General features: G+C 38.6%; 1 protein-coding gene across 1 annotated transcript in view; it reads left to right on the top strand.

Moving 5' to 3' along the window:
- ROBO1 (roundabout guidance receptor 1) overlaps positions 1–20326 on the top strand; it is a 1293158-nt gene that overhangs the window by 898231 nt on the left and 374601 nt on the right. The window contains exon 4 of the mRNA XM_070367810.1: positions 19890–20216. Coding sequence (XP_070223911.1) covers positions 19890–20216 — 327 coding nt within the window. The remainder of the gene's footprint in view (positions 1–19889; positions 20217–20326) is intronic.

Here is a 20326-nt window from a genome sequence, read left to right as displayed (position 1 = left end):
TTTGATGTCTGGTTCCTCTGCCTTTTCTAAATCCAGCTTGAACATCTGGAAGTTCATGATTCACGTGCTGTTGAAGCCTAACTTGGAGAATATTAAGCATTACTTTGCTAGCTTGTCAGGTGAGTGCAATTGTGTGGTAGTTTGAGTGTTCTTTGGCATTGCCTTTCCTTGGTATTGCAATGAAAACTGACCTTTTCCAGTCCTGTGGCCACTGCTGAGTTTTCCAAATTTGCTGGCATATTGAGTGCAGCACTTTCGCAGCATCATCTTTAAGATTTGAAATAGCTCAACTGGAATTCCATCATCTCCACTAGCTTTGTTCATAGTGATGCTTCCTAAGGCCCTCTTGACTTCGCATTCCAGGATGTCTGGCTTCAGGTGAGTGATCACAGCATAATGATTATCTGGTTCATGAAGATGTTTTTTGTACAGTTCTTCTATGTATTCTTTCTACCTCTTCTTAATATCTTCTACTTCTGTTAGGTCTGTACCATTTCTGTCCTTTATTGTGGCCATCTTTGCATGAAATATTCACTTAGTATCTCTAATTTTGTTCAAGAGATCTCTGCCTTTCCCGTTCTATTGTTTTCCTCCATTTCTTTGCATTGATTGCTGAGAAAAGCTTTTTTTTTTAATCTCTTCTTGCTATTCATTGAACTCTGCATATTTTTAAAATGATATTATTTTAGAATGCTTAATAATATGAGAGATTTATATCCTCATAGGCTTCACTTCTAGTTCAGTGAATCTCAAACTTCAGATTTCATTAAAATCATGCTGTGTAAAGTACCACTTAGACATTGTCACACCCAAAGGGCATGACTAAATAGATCAGGGATCATTTGTATGTGCGTGCTCAGTCATGTCTGATTCTTTGCCACCCTATAGACTGTAGCAGTCCAGACTCTTATGTCCATGGGGTTTCCAGGCAAGAATACTGGAGTGTCTTGCCATTTCCTACTCCAAGGGTTCTTCGTGACCCATTAATGGAACCCATGTTTCATGTGTCTCCACGTTGGCAGGCAGATTCTTTACCACTGTGCTACAAGGGATCACTTACCTACACCTTTAACCTCATCCCAGATTTTTCTAAAGCAGGTAAATAAAATAAAGAAAGAATACTTAGAAATTAGAGAAACCTCTTAAGCAAATAAAGATGGTCTCATATTGAGGCTCATTGCTTTCATTTTATATTAAATGTTAAAAACAAATTTTTTTTTAAATTTACCTACTGAGTTAGTTGTTAACTACTGCAGTTTGGAATGCCTATACTCGATAGTTTGGAAGGCTTTATTTTGGTGAAGCTTTATTTGCCCCTGATCCAATAAATGCAATTTTATGCAAAAGGTAGTAAAGAAAATGCTTATTTCAAAAGAGAAGTACTTTTACTTTTTAAAAGACCATTTATATATAATATTGTTCTAAATAAATACAGTTCTAAAATGAATAAAACAAACAAAACAAAAAAAATAAAATGAATAAAACAAAAAATCAGTCAAACAAAAACAACCTTATACTTCATCCCTCTCTATTCAGTTCTTATTTCAGTACTAGCAGAAAGCTAGAAAGATACCTATGACATTGAGATATCATACTAGTTATTAACAGGCTGAGCAGGGAAAATGTAAATATATTTTGGCAATGTGATTTACTCATAATTAATTATTAAGAGAAGATCTCAGAATTGCTCATAAATAGTCAAATGTGAAAGAAAAAACAGTCATTTTCTCTGAGTGGCATAAACTAGGAATTACCTCGTAATGATATTGAAGATAAGTAAAATAATTAGGTCTATTTGCTTCCTAAAGAGAAGAGGTGATTGATACCTGTCAATAGATTTAAATCCATATCCAGTCTTTAAACTCCTAGTGATCACACAGTGCATGACCAAGCAGCTCTCTGCTTCAGGGTTTGTGGCCTCTGTTCATTTAAATCTCACAGACTTTCAGCCTTTTCAGCAAGGTTTACTTTTGGTTGAAGACATTTACTTCTGCTCATTGTATCTGGCATGCATTAGGCTCATTTTAGCTATGTGGAATACAGCTCTTTTTCATTTGTTCACTGATGGCTTATTTGTGTCCTCAAAAAAAAAAAAAAAAAAGTTTAATGTTGGCTAAACGGTATATAAATGCATAAATTGGGCTGGCCAAAAAGTTCATTCATGTTTGCCTAAGCTCTAAGGAAAACCTGGAATGAACTTTTTGGCCAACCATACATTAAGTGCACACAGTGTTACTTGTGTATCATTCACATGAGCTTTGCATTTTTCAGTTCAGTTCAGTCGCTCAGTCGTGTCCGACTCTCTGCATCACCATGAACCACACAGCACGCTAGGCCTCCCTGTCCATCACCGACTCCCAGAGTCCACCCAAACCCGTGTCCACTGAGTTGGTGATGGCATCCAACAATCTCATCCTCTGTCGTCTTCTCCTCCTGCCCTTAATCTTTCCCAGCATAACGTTCTTTTCAAATGAGTCAGCTCTTCGCATCAGGTGGCCAAAGCATTGGAGTTTCAGCTTCAACATCAGTCCTACCAATGAACACCCAGGACTGATCTCCTTTAGGATGGACTGGTTGGATCTCCTTGCAGTCCAAGGCACTCTCAAGAGTCTTCTCCAACAGTTCAAAAGCATCAATTCTTCAGTGCTCAGCTTTCTTTATAGTCCAACTCTCACATCCATACATGACCACTGGAAAAACCATAGCCTTGACTAGACAGACATTTGTTGACAAAGTAATGTCTCTGCTTTTTAATATGCTGTCTAGGTTGGTCGTAACTTTCCTGCCAAGGAGCAAGCATCTCTTAATTTCATGGTTGCAGTCACCATCTGCAGTGATTTTGGAGCCCAGAAAAATAAAGTCATCCACTGTTTCCACTGTTTCCCCATCTATTTGCCATTGGATGCCATGATCTTGGAGAAGGCAATGGCACCCCACTCCAGTACTCTTGCCTGGAATATCCCATGGACGGAGGAGCCTGGAAAGCTGCAGTCCATGGGGTCGCTGAGGGTCGGACACGACTGAGCGACTTCACTTTCACTTTAAACTTTCATGCATTGGAGAAGGAAATGGCAACCCACTCCAGTGTTCTTGCCTGGAGAATCCCAGGGACTGCCGTCTATGGGGTCGCACAGAGTCGGACACGACTGAAGCGACTCAGCAGTAGCAGCAGCAGCCATGATCATAGTTTTGTGAATGTTGAGCTTTAAGCCATCTTTTTCATTGTCCTCTTTTGCTTTCATCAAGGGGCTCTTTACTTCTTCTTCACTTTCTGCCATAAGGGTGGTGTCATCTGCATATCTGAGGTTACTGATATTTCTCCCAGTAATCTTGATTCCAGCTTGTGCTCCTCCAGCCCAGCTTTTCTCATGATGTATTCTGCATATAAGTTAAATAAGCAGGGTGACAATATACAGCCTTGATGTACTCCTTTTCTTATTTGGAACCAGTCTGTTGTTCCATGTCCAGTTCTAACTGTTGCTTCCTGACCTGCATACAGGTTTCTCAAGAGGCAAGTCAGGTGTTCTGGTATTCCCATCTGTTTCAGAATTTTCCACAGTTTATTGTGATCCACACAGTCAAAGGCTTTGGCATAGTCAATAAAGCAGAAATAGATGTTTTTCTGGAACTCTCTTGCTTTTTCCATGATCCAGAGGATGTTAGCAATTTGATCTCTGGTGCCTCTGCCTTTTCTAAAACCAGCTTGAACATCTGGAAGTTCATGGTTCATGTATTGCTGAAGCCTGGTTTGGAGAATTTTAAGCATTACTTTACTAGCATGTGAGATGAGTGCAATTGTGACATAATTTGAACATTCTTTGGCATTGCCTTTCCTTGGGATTGGAATGAAAACTGACCTTTTCCAGTCCTGTGGCCACTGCTGAGTTTTTGAAATTTGCTGGCATATTGAGTGCAGCACTTTCACAGCATCATCTCTCAGGATTTGAAATAGCTCAACTGGAATTCCATCACCTCCACTAGCTTTGTTCATAGTGATGCTTCCTAAGGCCCTCTTGACCTCACATTCCAAGATATCTGGCTCTAGGTGAGTGATCACACCATTGTGATTATCTGGTTCATGAAGATCTTTTTTGTACAGTTCTTCTGTGTATTCTTGCCAGCTCTTCTTAATATCCTCTGTTAGGTCCCTACCATTTCTGTCATTTATTGAGCCCATCTTTGCATGAAATATTCTCTAATTTTCTTGAAGAGATCTCTAGTCTTTCCCATTCTATTGTTTTTCTCTATTGCTTTGCATTGATCACTGAGGCTTTCTTAGCTCTCCTTGCTATTCTTTGGAAGTCTGCATTCAAATGGGTATATCTTTTCTTTTCTCCTTTGCTTTTCTCTTCTTTCACAGCTCTTTGTAAGGCCTCCTCAGACAGCCATTTTGCTCTTTTGCATTTTTTTTTCCCTTGGGGATGGTCTTGATTCCTGTCTCCTGTGCAGTGTCATGAACCTCCGTCCATAGTTCATCAGGCACTCTGTCTATCAGATCTAGTCCCTTAAATCTATTTCTCATTTCCACTGTACAGTCATAAGGGATTTGACTTAGGTCATGCCTTGCATCTTTAGTAACTAAAAGAGAGAGAAAGGTACTACTCTTGTTTGTTTGCACTCTTGTTTTACCTGCATCTAGCAAAGACCTGGTATAGTGTGAGTACTTAGTACATGTATTTTGGGTGAATAAGTATTCACTTATTCCATGGCTAAAGAGTTAGCCATGGACAGGAGTTTGGGTAAACTCTGGGAGTCTGTGATGGACAGGGAGGCCTGGCATGCTGTGGTTCATGGTGTCGCAAAGAGTCGGACACGACTGAGCGAGTGAACTGAACTAAACTGAAAGAGTTAGCAAAAGTTGAATTTTGTTTTCTCCGTATTTTCAGAAAATGTTATTGGCTTTCACAGTTCTAAAATAAAATATCTTATTGTGAAAATAACACCAGAATTCATGCAGGTGCATGCTAAGTCACTTCAATTGTGTCTAACTCTTTGCTACCCTATGGACTGTAGCCCACCAGGCTCCTCTGTCCATGGGAGTCTCCAGGCAAGAGCATCATGGAATACTTAAAAACTAGAGAAACTTAGAAGCAAACAAGACCTATCCATTTTCCAGATTCAATCAGGAATTGATTTTAAAATTCCTTTTAGATTTTTTTTTTTTTTGGTTTCTTTGTCCCTCTGTCTCTCTATCATTGTGCTAGAATTGTGCAGCTTACACTTGTGGTAATCTTTGTATTTGTGGTACACATTAACTTTCTTAATTTTGAAGAAAGTTCCCTACTATGGGTAGACCAAAAGTCTTGTGTCTTCAAACCTCTTCTGGGAGGCCATTACTTCAAGGTGGCTTATCTGTCGGTGTTTGCCTCCAAGCGCAGGATTAAGGATTCCCCTTACTGTCTCTTGAACTCGGGGGGTACACTTAACTCCCTCCAAGCAGGGATGTGCATGTTTTTCATGTTCTAAACTTCATAAATACATGTGGGTCACCCATCAGTTTTTCCCCATTACCTGTTTATTTTTTCAACAAACTCTGTTGAGTGCCTGTAAGTGCTAGATGCTATTGTAAGCACTGGAGATGTGGATATTTCAGTTGTTTTCTAACTAGTAACTAAACATAAGTATTTCAATATTATACATGCTTTCTAATAAAAAATGATTTTGTGACTTCTTTAAAAATTAATTAAACCACCATCAAAATAATGATTAAAAGTATTATATTTCCTTTTTGAAGTTGCATTAACATGCAAAATGATAAATTCATGTACACCTCATATTACCACAAATAAAAACTAAAAAACCCTTTGGAAAAAAAGTGATGCCAGACCACTGTTCTATATGAAAAAAAAATTCCAAACATACCTGGAAAACAGAGAGATATACAAATCTCAAATCAGAGTGCAAAGGAAGAAAAATATTGTTCTTAGAAGAATTTTTTGGAATTTTATCATTTTGCATCACAATTTACATATGGTAGTAATTTATATAATGGTGGATTTTTCTATTAGATTAACTACAAGTAGTTTTGTTGTAGACTGATGAATTATTTCTTATCCCTTTAGAAAATAAAGATTACTGAGTAGATTTTTAAGTTAACATATGGAACAGCTTTTAAATCCTTATATCTCATATATCAAGGGATTAGAATTTGCCTCTCAACATTTTTTATTGGGGAGCCCTTAAGAATCTGTAAGAACTAAATTTGAGATATAATGAGAGAGTGAAGTGGAAGTTATAGAGAGGTAAAGATGAAAGTTTGCTAATGTGCAAAAGAGTTTCTTTAGAAATTCTTGTTCATGTCAGGAGTATTGACTGGGTTTTAAAATGAGTGAAGTTGACTGCATTCCTATAGAGATTTCTCGGTAATCTTTTAAAAGGTTGTTTTAAGTATTTTGTTTTTTAGAAGAGTAATTGTCTTTAGACTCTTTAGACCATTATTTTTAGAATTGCAATCCCATACTCTACCTTGCAGACATTATAAACCTACCTGTATTCAAGAGTTCTCTAAATATTGCTCAAGCATGATTGACTAATTTAAAAAGTAAAGTTGAAAGTTTTATTTTAATACTTTAATTGATTAAGGCTATTGATTTAGTAAGTTATATCTATACAGATTCTACGAAAATCTAATGTAACTCTTTAGTGAAAGACTTGATAAATATTACTTTACATAATCATTTTTTAAAAAAACTTCTATATAGTTAAGAAATTATATTTTGTCTGTATTTGTTTTTACACTTATAATTTATGGTTTAAATACATATTTTTAAACACAAAAATAAGATTATTTTCAGAAAAAAGGTTTTCCCCTCAGAAATTTGAATTCAGGTCAGAGAAAGATTAGTAAGCCAGGTTTATTTTATACAGTTAGAAGAGTGTTTTTGAGTTGGCATTTCAGTAAAGAGGTCTGCTAATGTTCTGTGTACTGAAGTTATAATTGGCTGCAATTTATAACCATTAACTGTTTCTATATTACATACAAAAAATGAAGTGTAGATTAACATTGATTGAAATGCCATGTAATTTGTTTTAACACGTTGAAAATTCATTAGGATGAACTAAATTTCCTTAGCAATAAAAGTATTCACAGGACCATCCATATACTGTTTCACAGTTTAAAATATTGTCCAAAATCCTTTGTCTGTGAAAAATGGTCCTAAAAGCTGAAATAAGCTATTTTATTTTCAGACTAAATATCTTGGCCCATTAGGATAAGCATTAATAAATACAGAATTATTTGTGAATTTTGATAATCTTAGTATATCTCTAGAGAGTTGACTTGAAATGTTATTCTACACAGTTACCAACTTTATCTATTTTTCTGGCTATGCATAGGATTTTTATATATTGGTAATGAAAACAAAAAGAAAGCCAATACAACTATTCACTCAGTTTATTGAACATCTTTCTGATCATTAGCTTGAGCTCATTATCAGGTAGATTACTTATTTCCACTTTGCTTAGGTCTTCTTCTGGAGTTCTGTCTTACTCTTTCATTTGACACATATTCCTCTGTCTCCTCATTTTGCTTAATTCTCTGTGTTTGTATTTATGGTTTTAGGTAGGTTGGTTATGTTTCCCAGTCTTGGAGAAGTGTCCTTACATCGTATGGGTCCCAGCAGCATGCTCCTCTCTGTTCACAGAATTGTATGCTCCTGGGGTGCCCCCTATGTGGGCTACATGGGCCCTTTTGTTGTGGCAGGGCTGACCCCTGTGGGTGTGCTGGTAGGCGGGGTGGAACTGTGTTGTACTTGACTGCTAAGCCCTACCTTGAGCAGTGACTGGTGTGACCCTCTCGTGACAGGGTAAGCCCTTAGCACTAATAGGTCTACCCTTAGCTCTAAGAAGGAAATGGCAACCCACTCCAGTGTTCTTGCCTGGAGAATCCCAGGGATGGCAGAGCCTGGTGGGCTGCCGTCTATGGGGTCACACAGAGTTGGACACGACTGAAGCGACCTAGCATGCATGGATGCATAGCTCTAAGAACGCTAAGAGGGAGGGGTCCAAAAAAGATGCTTGCCTACACCAGTGCCTTCATTGTATAACAAGCTCCCCAAAATGGTTGCCACCAGTTTGTGTCCTCAGGGGAGTTCCAGAGGGATTTCCCCTCTCTGGGAGGCTCTCTGAGATCAGCAAGTGGGTCTCACCCAGATTCCTTTCAAATTTCTTCTTCTGGGCTGGGACTCAGAGTGTGTAAAGTTTTTGCATGCCCTTTACCAGAAAAGTCTGTTTTCTGTAACCAAATATAAGGCCCTTTCGGCTTCAAAACCAGATATTCTGGGAGCTCATATTCCTGGAGCAGGACCCCTGAGTTAGAGAGCCCAGTGTGGGGTTTAGGGGAAAATCTCAGCAATTGTGATTATCCTCCTGTTTGTGGGTCACATGCCTGGAGGTGTAGGTCTTCACTGTACTTCTGTGTCTCTGCCCATCTTTTCTGTCTGATTCTTGTTCCTGCTTTATAGCTTTAGTTATGGAAGATCTTCTCTGCTAGTCTTCAGGGCATTCTCATAGATACTTGCTCTGTCAGTTCAGTTCAGTCACTCGGTTGTGGGCAGCTCTTTGCGGATCCATGGACCACAGCACGCCAGGCCTCCCTGTCCATCACCAGCTCCTGTAGTCTACTCAAACTCATGTCCTTTGAGTCGGTGATGCCTTCCAACCATCTCATCCTCTGTCATCCCATCTCCTCCTGCCTTCAGTGTTTCCCAGCGTCAGGGTCTTTTCAAATGAGTCAGTTCTTCCCATCAGGTGGCCAAAGTATTGGAGTTTCAGCTTTAGCATCAGTCCTTCCAATGAATATTCAGGATTTATTTCCTTTAGGATGGACTGGTTGGACCTCCTTACAGTCCAAGGGACTCTTAAGAGTCTTCTCCAACACCACAGTTCAAAAGCATCAATTCTTCGGCGCTCAGCTTTCTTCACAGTCCAACTCTCACATCCATACGTGACTACCGGATAAACCATAGCTTTGACTAGACTGACCTTTGTTGGCAAAGCAGTGTCTCTGCTTTTTAATATGCTGTCTAGGTTGGTCATAACTTTTATTCCAAGGAGTGAGTGTCTTTTAATTTCATGGCTGCAATCACCATCTGCAGTGATTTTTACTTGCCCTGTAAGTAGTTGTAATTTTGATGTGCCTGTGAGAAGAGATGATCTTAGGGCCTTTCTGTTCCACCATTTTGGCCCTCTCAACCCTGCTCCATATTGTTTTAAAGCCTTTCTGTGTCTTTTAAAGTCTTGAAAATAATATATTTAATCAGTATATCTATATGGAATATTTTCCCCATGGAACAGAGATGCTTCCTCATAGATGACCTTAGAGGCAACATCTGATAATTCTTAGTAAAGCAACCTGGTTGGCTGTGCTAAGTGGTCTAGTTTTCTTTTATTTTGTTTTCATTCTCTTTTGAACATTTTTTAACTGGAATTGTGCCAGATCTTGCCAAGAACTTTATCAGTTCAGTTCATTTGCTCAGTTGTGTGCAGCATACCAGGCTTCACTGAGCATCACCATCTCCTGGAGCTTGCTCAAACTCATGTCCATCAAGTTGGTGATGCCATCCAACCATTTCATCTTCAGTCGTCCCCTTCTCCTCCTGCCTTCAGTCTTTCCCTGCATCAGGGTCTTTTCCAATGAGTGGCTCTTGGCATCAGGTGGGCAGACTTTTGGAGCTTCAGCTTCAGCATCAGGCCCTCCAATGAATATTCAGGGTTGATGTCCTTTATGATTGAGTGATTTGATCTCCTTTCAGTCCAAGGGACTCTCAAGAGTCTTCTCCACATACAGAGGGCTAACAAACACATGAAAAGATGCTCAACATCACTCATTATCAGAGAAATGCAAATCAAAACCACTATGAGGTACCATTTCACACCAGTCAGAATGGCTGCGATCCAAAAGTCTACACGCAATAAATGCTGGAGAGGGTGTGGAGAAAAGGGAACCCTCTTACACTGTTGGTGGGAATGCAAACTAGTACAGCCACTATGGAGAACAGTGTGGAGATTCCTTAAAAAACTGGAAATAGAACTGCCTTATGATCCAGCAATCCCACTGCTGGGCATACACACTGAGGAAACCAGAAGGGAAAGAGACACATGTACCCCAATGTTCATCGCAGCACTGTTTATAATAGCCAGGACATGGAAACAACCTAGATGTCCATCAGCAGATGAATGGATAAGAAAGCTGTGGTCCATATACGCAATGGAGTATTACTCAGCCGTTAAAAAGAAAACATTTGAATCAGTTCTAATGAGGTGGATGAAACTGGAGCCTATTATACAGAGTGAAGTAAGCCGGAAGGAAAAACACCAATACAGTATAATAACACATATATATGGAATTTAGAAAGATGGTAACAATAACCCTGTGTACGAGACAGCAAAAGAGACACTGATGTATAGAACAGTCTTATGGACTCTATGGGAGAGGGAGAGGGTGGGAAGATTTGGGAGAATGGCATTGAAACATGTAAAATATCATGTATGAAACGCGATGCCAGTCCAGGTTCGATGCACGATACTGGATGCTTGGGGCTAGTGCACTGGGACGACCCAGAGGGATGGTATGGGGAGGGAGGAGGGAGGAGGGTTCAGGATGGGAACACATGTATACCTGTGGCGGTTTCATTTCGATATTTGGCAAAACTAATACAATATTGTAAAGTTTAAAAATAAAATAAAATTTAAAAAAAAAAGAGTCTTCTCCAGCACCACAAATCTTAATGCAACATAGGCACAATATACAGTTAGACTGATGGATAAGAGGGTGCGAGAATTTAGACTTTTAATACACAAATATTTTTGTTTGGTGTTTTATTGAAAATAAAATTCTCTTAGTTGCATGTTAATTGGAAATTTTATGAAAGGGCAGATAGCAAGCATGAACTCAGCCAAACAGCTCAACCCTCCAACCCCTTTGTCACAGCTTATAGCAAAATCCTGGCTGATTTGACTCAGCTGAGGCAGTTCTTGCAGTTAATGCCATAGTAGCTTCTGTACGATCATATTATTAAAAATAGGGGGATGGGCAAGCAATATTGTTTCTAAAATTTAACTTATGCTGCTGTCTGTCTATCTCACCTCTCTGGGGAAACCACCATATGATATTAGATTCTGTAGAAATATTGCACAAACACCAGGGATTCACTCCTGGATTTTCATTTTGGTCTATTTTGGTGATCATTTTAGATGGTAACAGACAGTAGCAATGGCATTCAGTTAATTACTGAGATTATTCTAAGTTTTGACTAGAGAAGATCCCTCTTCCCCCATTTGCTATGTGGAATTATAATCAAGGGGAATTAGGATGGAGCAAAGTACCTAAGGAAAATGGTGTGATCCATTAATCATATAATTATTTTAATGCATTCTGTATTCCTTTACTCTGTATAATTTAGGTGAAATTACCTAAATTTTCTGTAGAATGAGCTCTGTTTTTCTAGTTGGAGTCAGCATCAGTATTTGGGAAACCTGGATAACTCAATAGAGAGAATGTTTATGTCTGCTCCCTACACAGTGAGTGATTAATAGGTGCTATCTTCTTATTTCTAACAAATATCTCTTTGTAGGATGAAATTCTGACAGGAAAATTATAGGATTGGTGCCCATGATAGAATTTATGTTAATAATTGGAGGCCTTTTGCTTCTTAAGATGTAAATGGAGCTTAAATAAAAAGGTTAAGGAGGCAAAGCCCTTTTAAGAATATAGGTACTCCTTTACAAATATGGGTATGTTGTCAAGGCAGTATATATTCTACCCCCACCCTTGGGCAAATGTCACTGAATTGTCTATTAATATTCATTGTACATCTGTCATGTGCTCATTGAACTTGTTTCTCATGTGCTTTTAGCAATAGTACAAGCATTCTTGTGATGCAAGATGTTTTAATATAATATATGATACAAATGGATATTTTAATCGTTTTAGGTTTTCTTATTTTACCTACCAAGGAATAGGAAAAAGAAATTTGGATCAAAACAAGAATTTGTTAATAAAATAAATACTGCTTCTCTCAATCTACTAAGAAACAGACTTGAAAACATAAACAGACAAAACCCTGAGACATGTATTACTGCTTATACTAGAAAAGAATAAAACCATACATTTGAAAAAGTAAAATTATATATTTATATGTTTTGTATACCTCGATAGAATATTAGAAAGTCAGTCTCTTAAATGGTTACTTACTTTCGTTTCTGCAAATGTGTGTCTAAAAGGGGGGAACACTTTATATCCAACTAGGAGTTTAATTCCCTCGTAATAAATCTCATGTGACTTTGATATATTTCCTTGAAATACTTAGCACTTACGTGTGTATCTTTTTCCAGCTGTGGATGTGTAAATATTTAGATATTTCAGTCACTTATGTTTATATTTTATCTTCCAACTGGGCAGTTGTTGAAGGAATCCTGCCCTGCCTTTTTCCCTGATGCTGCCCTTGCCTGGAGTCAACTGTGTTATATTCCCAAGGTTCCACCAGGATTCCTGCCAAGGGCAGTTGACATTATCATCCTAGTTCCTTGTTAAAAACCTTACTCCATCAACCTCTTTCTTATTTTACCCTCTCTTCTTTTTAACTTTTTTAGTTTCTTAGGCAAAATTTGAATTTCGTTTTGCCTAGTGTAATATAAACCTTTTATTATATAAAAAATGCTCAAATTAACATAACTAAAATGGTGGTTTGGAGAAGGCAATGGCACCCCACTCCAGTACTCTTGCCTGGAAAATCCCATGGACGGAGGAGCCTGGTAGGCTGCACTCCATGGGGTCGCTAAGAGTCGGACACGACTGAGTGACTTCACTTTGACTTTTCACTTTCATGCATTGGAGGAGGAAATGGCAACCCACTCCAGTGTTCTTGCCTGGAGAATCCCAGGGACAGAGGAGCCTGGTGGGCTGCCATCTATGGGGTCGCACAGAGTCAGACACGACTGTAGACTTAGCAGCAGCAGCAGAATGGTGGTTGTTGGATGGTTTATAGGAACTCTGAATTTATGATTGAAGAAAGAAGGCTTTTTATGAATCGTGTGTCAAGAATATTGTATAAAGAGAGCTGCTTTGACGGTGTGGAGATGGACACAATGTTTAAGGAAAAAGATTGCAGTAACTAGGGGTCTTTCATTAACTCTCTTCTGAGATTTATCTGTGCTCTTCCCTACTTATTCTTGGTGTAACTCTCTCAAGGTCCTTTGAGAAAGTGAGGCACAGTGATTCATAGAAGTTGGGTGGCTTTTCCTTCAAAGCATGTTGGTGGAAATTAATAGGAATCAGTGGTATTTACCTTTAATTGTGCAAACAGTATGTAGAAATTGAGGTTTCTCAAATATTAAAAACTGATAATATAGGATAGCTACTCAGAACTGCAAGCTCATATTGGAGAAGATTACACAGTACAAGGAATGATTTATATTCTCATTCATTCATCATGAAAGTCTTTACTGAGTTAAGTGACTATGGAATCATATGATTTACAGTTAGATATTCTGTTTGTCTGGGAAAAGAACATTAGATGTCATCAGGTTTGACTGCGTCTTGCTGTTTTTTTAATCTACCTTTTAAAATTAAATTAAAAATTAAAATTAACATCTTGTAGCATTGGAAGCAAGAGTGGACAAAGCCTGTTTCTCTTTAGATTTTAACTAATTAATCCTAGCAATGTTTATGGAATAGTGGGAAAGAGCAAGGATTTTGAATCTGATTTTAGACTTGGATCGCAGCACTGCCACCTTCCAGCTGAGTGACAGCAGGGAGTCTCAGTCCCCGAATGTGGATACCAGATAACAACACCGCACCTCATAAAGATGCTGTTTGTGATAAAGGAGATGATGGACATTTCATATTTGTTTTTTTTTCCATTTGCTTTCTTCCTTAGACATGATAATAAATAATAACTTATTATGGTTTTTATAGAGATAATGATTGCCATTTATAATTGTTACTATTGAGGTTGTAAATGTCACTGGAATTAGAAAGCTCCTTTCTTCAAGGTTCTATATTATGAGAAATGTTGCATTTCTGTTTTTTATTATGATTTCCAAAGGTTTTGGCTCTTCTGTCAAATAACTTTTTTTTTTTTTTTTTTTGCTATTCATTCTCTTTGGATGCTTATATGCTAACAGAGTGTGTTTTCATTTGAAATGTATTCCTCAGAAACAAAGTTCAGTGGGATGTCTTGCAAAGAGAAAAATAAAAACAGTTCAATGGCCAAATAAGTTTGAGAAATGCCACGTATTATATTCTTCTTCTAGCACACATAATGTGCATTAGCAAGATTAAAAGACTCTGAGAACCGCAGTTCTCTTTTTTGAGCAAACAAGCTGAGAAAAGAGTATTCCACAGAGCATTTTGAAAGTTTAGCCTTTAATAGAACAGAGAGCATTTTTATTGCTGAAACTCTTTACTGAATGCTGCTGTACAAACATCATGGTGAAAACTTGGGCCCGAGTTCTCCACTTCCAGAGGCATGCTGGCCGTGGGCCAGGTGTATGGGGCCATAGGTTAGACACGGAGAGAGTCCTGAGCTCCACTGTATTTTCATGGAGCCTGGGTGATCTCCAGTTTCTGTAATTGGCCGTTACTTCCTCTATCCACTCTCCCTGGACAGATTTATTCTTTCCCAGGGTTTCAGTCTCCAGCTTGATTCTCATCTAGAGATCCAGCTGAGATTTTTTTTTTTCCTTGAGGTCTGGATATTTCATTGGCAACTAGTTGTCTTCATTTGTATATTCTGGAAGTATCCCGAACTCTCCATGACTCATGCTGAATAAATCATCTCTGTCCTTCTTCCTCTGACCATAGTTACTCTTTTATTCTGGACCTTCACTGGGGCTGCCCTTCACCCATTGCTCAGACCAGAATCTTGAACTTTCTCTACCCGCTGCTTCTCCTCCACCTTGTGCACTTTTCATTTCCGTCTTTTTCCAAATTGCCAGTGAGTAGATCCTGTTGATATTGTAACTGTCTCTAGAGTCTACCTTCTATCTTCCTTTCTGTCATTCAAGATCCAAGTACAAGCTTTCAGAATTTATTATTGAAAGAGTGCGAAAGTATCCTAAAATCTCTTCCTAGCTAGCTGCTGCATTCTAGTTTCATAGTACCAATAGTGACCTTTTTAATACCAAACTTGAGCATGCAGTCCCTTGCTTACAGTATTTGAATGTTCTTATTGCCACATTGGGAATTTCCTGGTGGCTCAGAGGATGAAGCATCTGCCTGCCATGCGGGAGACCAGGGTTCGATCCCTGGGTTGGGAAGATCCCCTGGAGAAGGAAATGGCAACCCACTCCAGTATTCTTGCCTGGAGAATTCCATGGACAGAGGAGCCTGGCTGGCTACAGTCCACGGGGTCGCAAAGAGTCGGACACGACTGAGCGATTTCACTTCACTTCACTTCATTGCCACATTACCTGCCTCCGGAGAAATCTGTATGCAGGTCAAGAAGCAACATTAGAACTGGACATGGAACAATGGACTGCTTCAAAATTGGGAAAAGCTGTATATTGGTACCCTGCTTATTCAACTTATATGCAGAGTGCATCATGCGAAATGCTGTGCTGGATAAAGCACAAGTGGGAATCAGGATTGCTGGGAGAAATATCAATAACCTCAGATATGCAGATGACACCACCCTTATGGCAGAAAGTGAAGAGGAATGCAAGAGCTTCTGATGAAAGTGAAAGAAGACAGTGAAAAAGCTGGCTCAACATTCAGAAAACTAAAATCATGGCATCTGGTCCCATCACTTCGTGGCAAATAGATGGGGAAACAGTAAGAGACTTTATTTTTGGGGGCTCCAAAATCACTGCAGATGATGACTGCTGCCATGAAATTAAAAGATGCTTACTCCTTGGAAGGAAAGTTATGGCCAGCCTAGACAGCATAGTAAAAAACAGAGACATTACTTTGCCAACAAAGGTCCGTCTAGGCAAAGCTACGGTTTTTCCAGTAGTCATGTATGGATGTGAGAATTGAACTATAAAGAAAGCTGAGCGCCAAAGAATTGATGCTTTTGAACTGAGGTGTTGGAGAAGACTCTTGAGAGTCCTTTGAAATGCAAGGAGGTCAAAACAGTTAATCCTAAAGGAAGTCAATCCTGAATATTCATTGGAAGGACTGATGCTGAAGCTGAAACTCCAATCCTTTGGCCACTTGATGGGAAGAACTGATGGATTGGAAAATATCCTGGTGCTGGGGAAGATTGAAGGCAGGAGGAGAAGGGGACAGAGGATAAGACAGTTGGATGTCATCATTGACTCAATGGACATGCGTTTGAGCTAGCTCTAGGAGTTGGTGATGGACAAGGAGGCCTGGCGTGCTGCAGTCCATGGGTCATAACTGACACGGACACGACTGAGCGACTGAACTGACTGAACTGAACCAAGTGCCTTCAGTTAGGTTCCAGAACTTTGGCTTGACGTACAAAGCCCATCACATTACTGCTTCATCAGGCATGGGCATCATAATCTCTGATGTCCGCCTAAACTGAGATCACACAAGTCACTGTATTCTTCTATATCTGTGCCTCTGAATGAAATCCTCTTTCTTTTCTTCCTGACTCATTTTTTTAAGACTCACCTCAAGTTTCTTATGTTGGCATGCCTCTCTTAGGCAGTCTTTTTTTTTTTTTTTTTTCAGAAGACTAAATATTTTTATTTTTTTAATTAATTTTATTTTATTTTTAAACTTTACATAATTGTATTAGTTTTGCCAAATATCAAGATGAATCCATCACAGGTATACATGTGTTCCCCATCCTGAACCCTCCTCCCTCCTCCCTCCCCATACCATCCCTCTGGGTCGTCCCAGTGCACCAGCCCCAAGCATCCAGTATCGTGCATTGAACCTGGACTGGCATCTCGTTTCATACATGATATTTTACATGTTTCAATGCCATTCTCCCAAATCTTCCCACCCTCTCCCTCTCCCACAGAGTCCATAAGACTGTTCTATACATCAGTGTCTCTTTTGCTGTCTCGTATACAGGGTTATTGTTACCATCTTTCTAAATTCCATATATATGCGTTAGTATACTGTATTGGTGTTTTACATGTCACTTTCTTATCTAAAATACACTTTCAGAATATAAATAAAATCTACTTAAATTAAATATATATAGCCTCAGCAGTTGATCCTCATTAGCATCCAGCTTTCATAATTAGAGCCAAAATAAAGGCCAGTAATATAGTATAGTGCTGTATTTTCTGGAGCTTTCCAGTACTTGTATTTGGGTAATCTTAAATTCAATTTAAATTTCATTTGCCATCAGTATAGCTTTTGTGAAAGACCACGAGTTTCCAAGTAATTTTTCCCCATGTTGCTGGCTTATTTCCTCCACTTCTAGAGCCTGGTTACATTTAAAAGATTTATGATATGTTGTATATCATGCACTGAACTAAAGCTATTTCTCAGTATTTCAGATTACAAAACTATTACTCAATATTTCAGATTATATGTTTTTTGTTTCATGGTGGACATAAGCAAATAATAGATCTTTTAGTTTCATCATTCATCATTTCGTTAGGAAATAGTAACTGTAGTAATTACAAATTAGAGCCATAAATAAACTCCATGCAGCGTTTATAGTCTAGTAGAGGTTAAACAGTGTGTATATATGGTTACAATTTAAAAATAAAATCTTTTGGGACTTCCCTGGTGAACCAGTGGCTAAAACTCTGCACTCCCAAGCCAGGGGGACCGGATTCAATCCCTGGTCAGCGAACAAGATCCCGCATGCTGCAACTAAGAGTTCACAGATGCGACTGAAGATTCCACATACCCCAGTGAAGACCGAAGGCCACATGCCGAAACTAAGACCTGGCACAGCCCAATAAATAAAATATAAAATTAAAAAATATTAAAATTAAAAAATTGACAAAAAATAAAAATGAAATATTGAAGTATTTTCATACAGAGCATGATAAATAAGCTTCAGATCATTCCACTCAAATAAGGGTTTGCTGTTAGCACTTTTTGTTTATTCAACATGTATTTATTGAATATGTGGTGTGAGCAATCTGTCACGTATAAGAGAAGAAACCGTGAGCAAAATTAGACCCGCAGAACTTCAGAGTAATGGGAGAGACAGTGTTCAAGGCATCTAGCGAATAAATTTAAAATATAATTCTCATATTTTACCACAGGTAATTTCATACCCTTGCTAAAAAGAAGCATTTAAATTTTGTGGTAAAGGTCAGAGAAGGTAGAGGTTTGAAAGGGGAATGGGTATCCACTAGAATAAGATCTTTTTGAGACCAGACCCTAAGGCAGGCGTAGGCCTTGGAAGGAGGAAGCTTAATATGGAACAAACAGAAAACTCAGGTGAAGAAAGCAGAGAAAGCAGCAGAATAGCAAGGGTCCTGAGAGCTAGATAGGGAAATGAACACAGTCTCCAGTAGGTCTTGTTAAAGACTTTAAGAGCAATGAGTTTATTTTAAGAGTCACCGAAATAGGGGAGGACCCAGATTGTATTTACACTTCAAAGCCTTCATTTGGCTGCATTGAAGTGAAGCTATTTAAGAGCGTTCCTAAATCCTGGTGGGAATCTACAGCAGTTTGATCTGGGATGGTAACTGGCTGTACAGATTGCGATGAGTAAATTGATTTGAGAAATTTGAGGGAAGATTAAGGAACAGAAAGAGGTGTCAAGCAAGACTGCTTTCTACTTTTCTTTGTTCATTGAGATTGGAACACTAGATGAGAACAAGGTTTTAAAGTTTGGTTGTTGAAGTTGAGAAACCTTTAAGATTTTTACATATTAAATCTATCCATGGCAACAGTAAGGTAGGAACATTAAAAATATGAAAGTTGATCCCTGTTTTAGTGATTACAGTCTCATTGGAAAAAATAAGGCACAAACAAAATATTTAAATGACACTCTCAGGACTTTGCTTATTAAGCGATACGTGTGATCTAGAATGTAGCTCCTCACCTAATATCCTTTTCCATTTAATATTGAATTATTTAAACTCAATTATGTAACATTTCATCTTTAAAATCTACTAAAGTAATAAAATCATGATTGGAGACTAATGAACTTAATTTATGGAATAAAAACTCTGGGAAAGTATATATGCGTGTATATATAAATATGTATATATAACATATGTGTGTGTTGTATATGTGTGTGTGTGTGTGTGTATGTATGGGGCTTCCCAGGTGACACTAATGTTAAAGAATCTGTCTGCATTACAAGAGAGTTTGATCCTTGGGTTGGGAAGATTCCCTGGAGTAGGAAATGGCAATCCGCTCCAGTATTCTTGCCTGAAAAATTCCATGGACAGAGGAGCCTGGCAGGCTACAGTCCATAGGGTTACAGAGAGTTGGACATGGCTGAGCAATCCTTATGTGTGTGTATATATATATATGTATTAATATATTTATGTACATGTATTTATTATTTAGAAAGATATAAAAGTCTATATAAAGTTCCATCTTGCATATTTCAACATAAATGTTCATTAATATATAGCATATGTTTTACTAAAGTGTTGATTGATGTTGCATTGAGGAGGAGATTCCAGGAAGCCATGCCATTATTTGTAACAGTCAACAATTCTCTAACACATTCCTCTGCAAAAACAGGCTCGTACATGGTACAAACAGACAGGGTGATGTCTTCTGAAACAGGGGATTTGGAGAGTAGACGGGATTTGTACAGACAGAGATTTAGCAAGAGCACTTTCTAAGTGGAGAGTCAAAAGGATTCAGGAATTAGAAAGTACGGTTAAAGTAGACACCAGAAGGATTAGTTAGGAAGGTTAGGAAGAGTAGGTCAATACTGTGCAGTGTTTATTGGATGGTAGTGCTAACGCCTGGGCTTTTGAAATAAGACTTTTAATTGTTTTCAAGTTGATGATATGAAGCTATTTTGTCAATTCTTCTGCAGGCTCCCGTCTTCGTCAGGAAGATTTTCCACCTCGTATTGTTGAACACCCGTCAGATCTAATTGTCTCAAAAGGAGAACCTGCAACTTTGAACTGCAAAGCTGAAGGTCGCCCCACACCCACCATCGAATGGTACAAAGGTGGGGAGAGAGTGGAGACAGACAAAGATGACCCTCGCTCACACCGAATGTTGCTGCCAAGTGGATCTTTATTTTTCTTACGTATAGTGCACGGACGAAAAAGTAGGCCTGATGAAGGGGTCTACGTCTGTGTAGCAAGGAATTACCTCGGAGAGGCTGTGAGTCACAATGCATCGCTGGAGGTAGCCAGTAAGTAAAATGGGCTTTTAGTGTTGGGGAGCACGTGGCCTGTGAGTTGGTGGAGGGATGGCAGCGTGGGATCGTTTACCTTGTTCATCACAGGCTTTACCTGAGGAAGA

Source organism: Bos mutus, chromosome 1 (assembly GCF_027580195.1).
Source record: "Bos mutus isolate GX-2022 chromosome 1, NWIPB_WYAK_1.1, whole genome shotgun sequence".
In the NCBI taxonomy this organism is placed as follows: Eukaryota; Metazoa; Chordata; class Mammalia; order Artiodactyla; family Bovidae; genus Bos; species Bos mutus.
The sequence above is the reverse complement of the archived record's forward strand: the minus strand, read 5'-3'. Positions and strand labels throughout refer to the sequence as shown.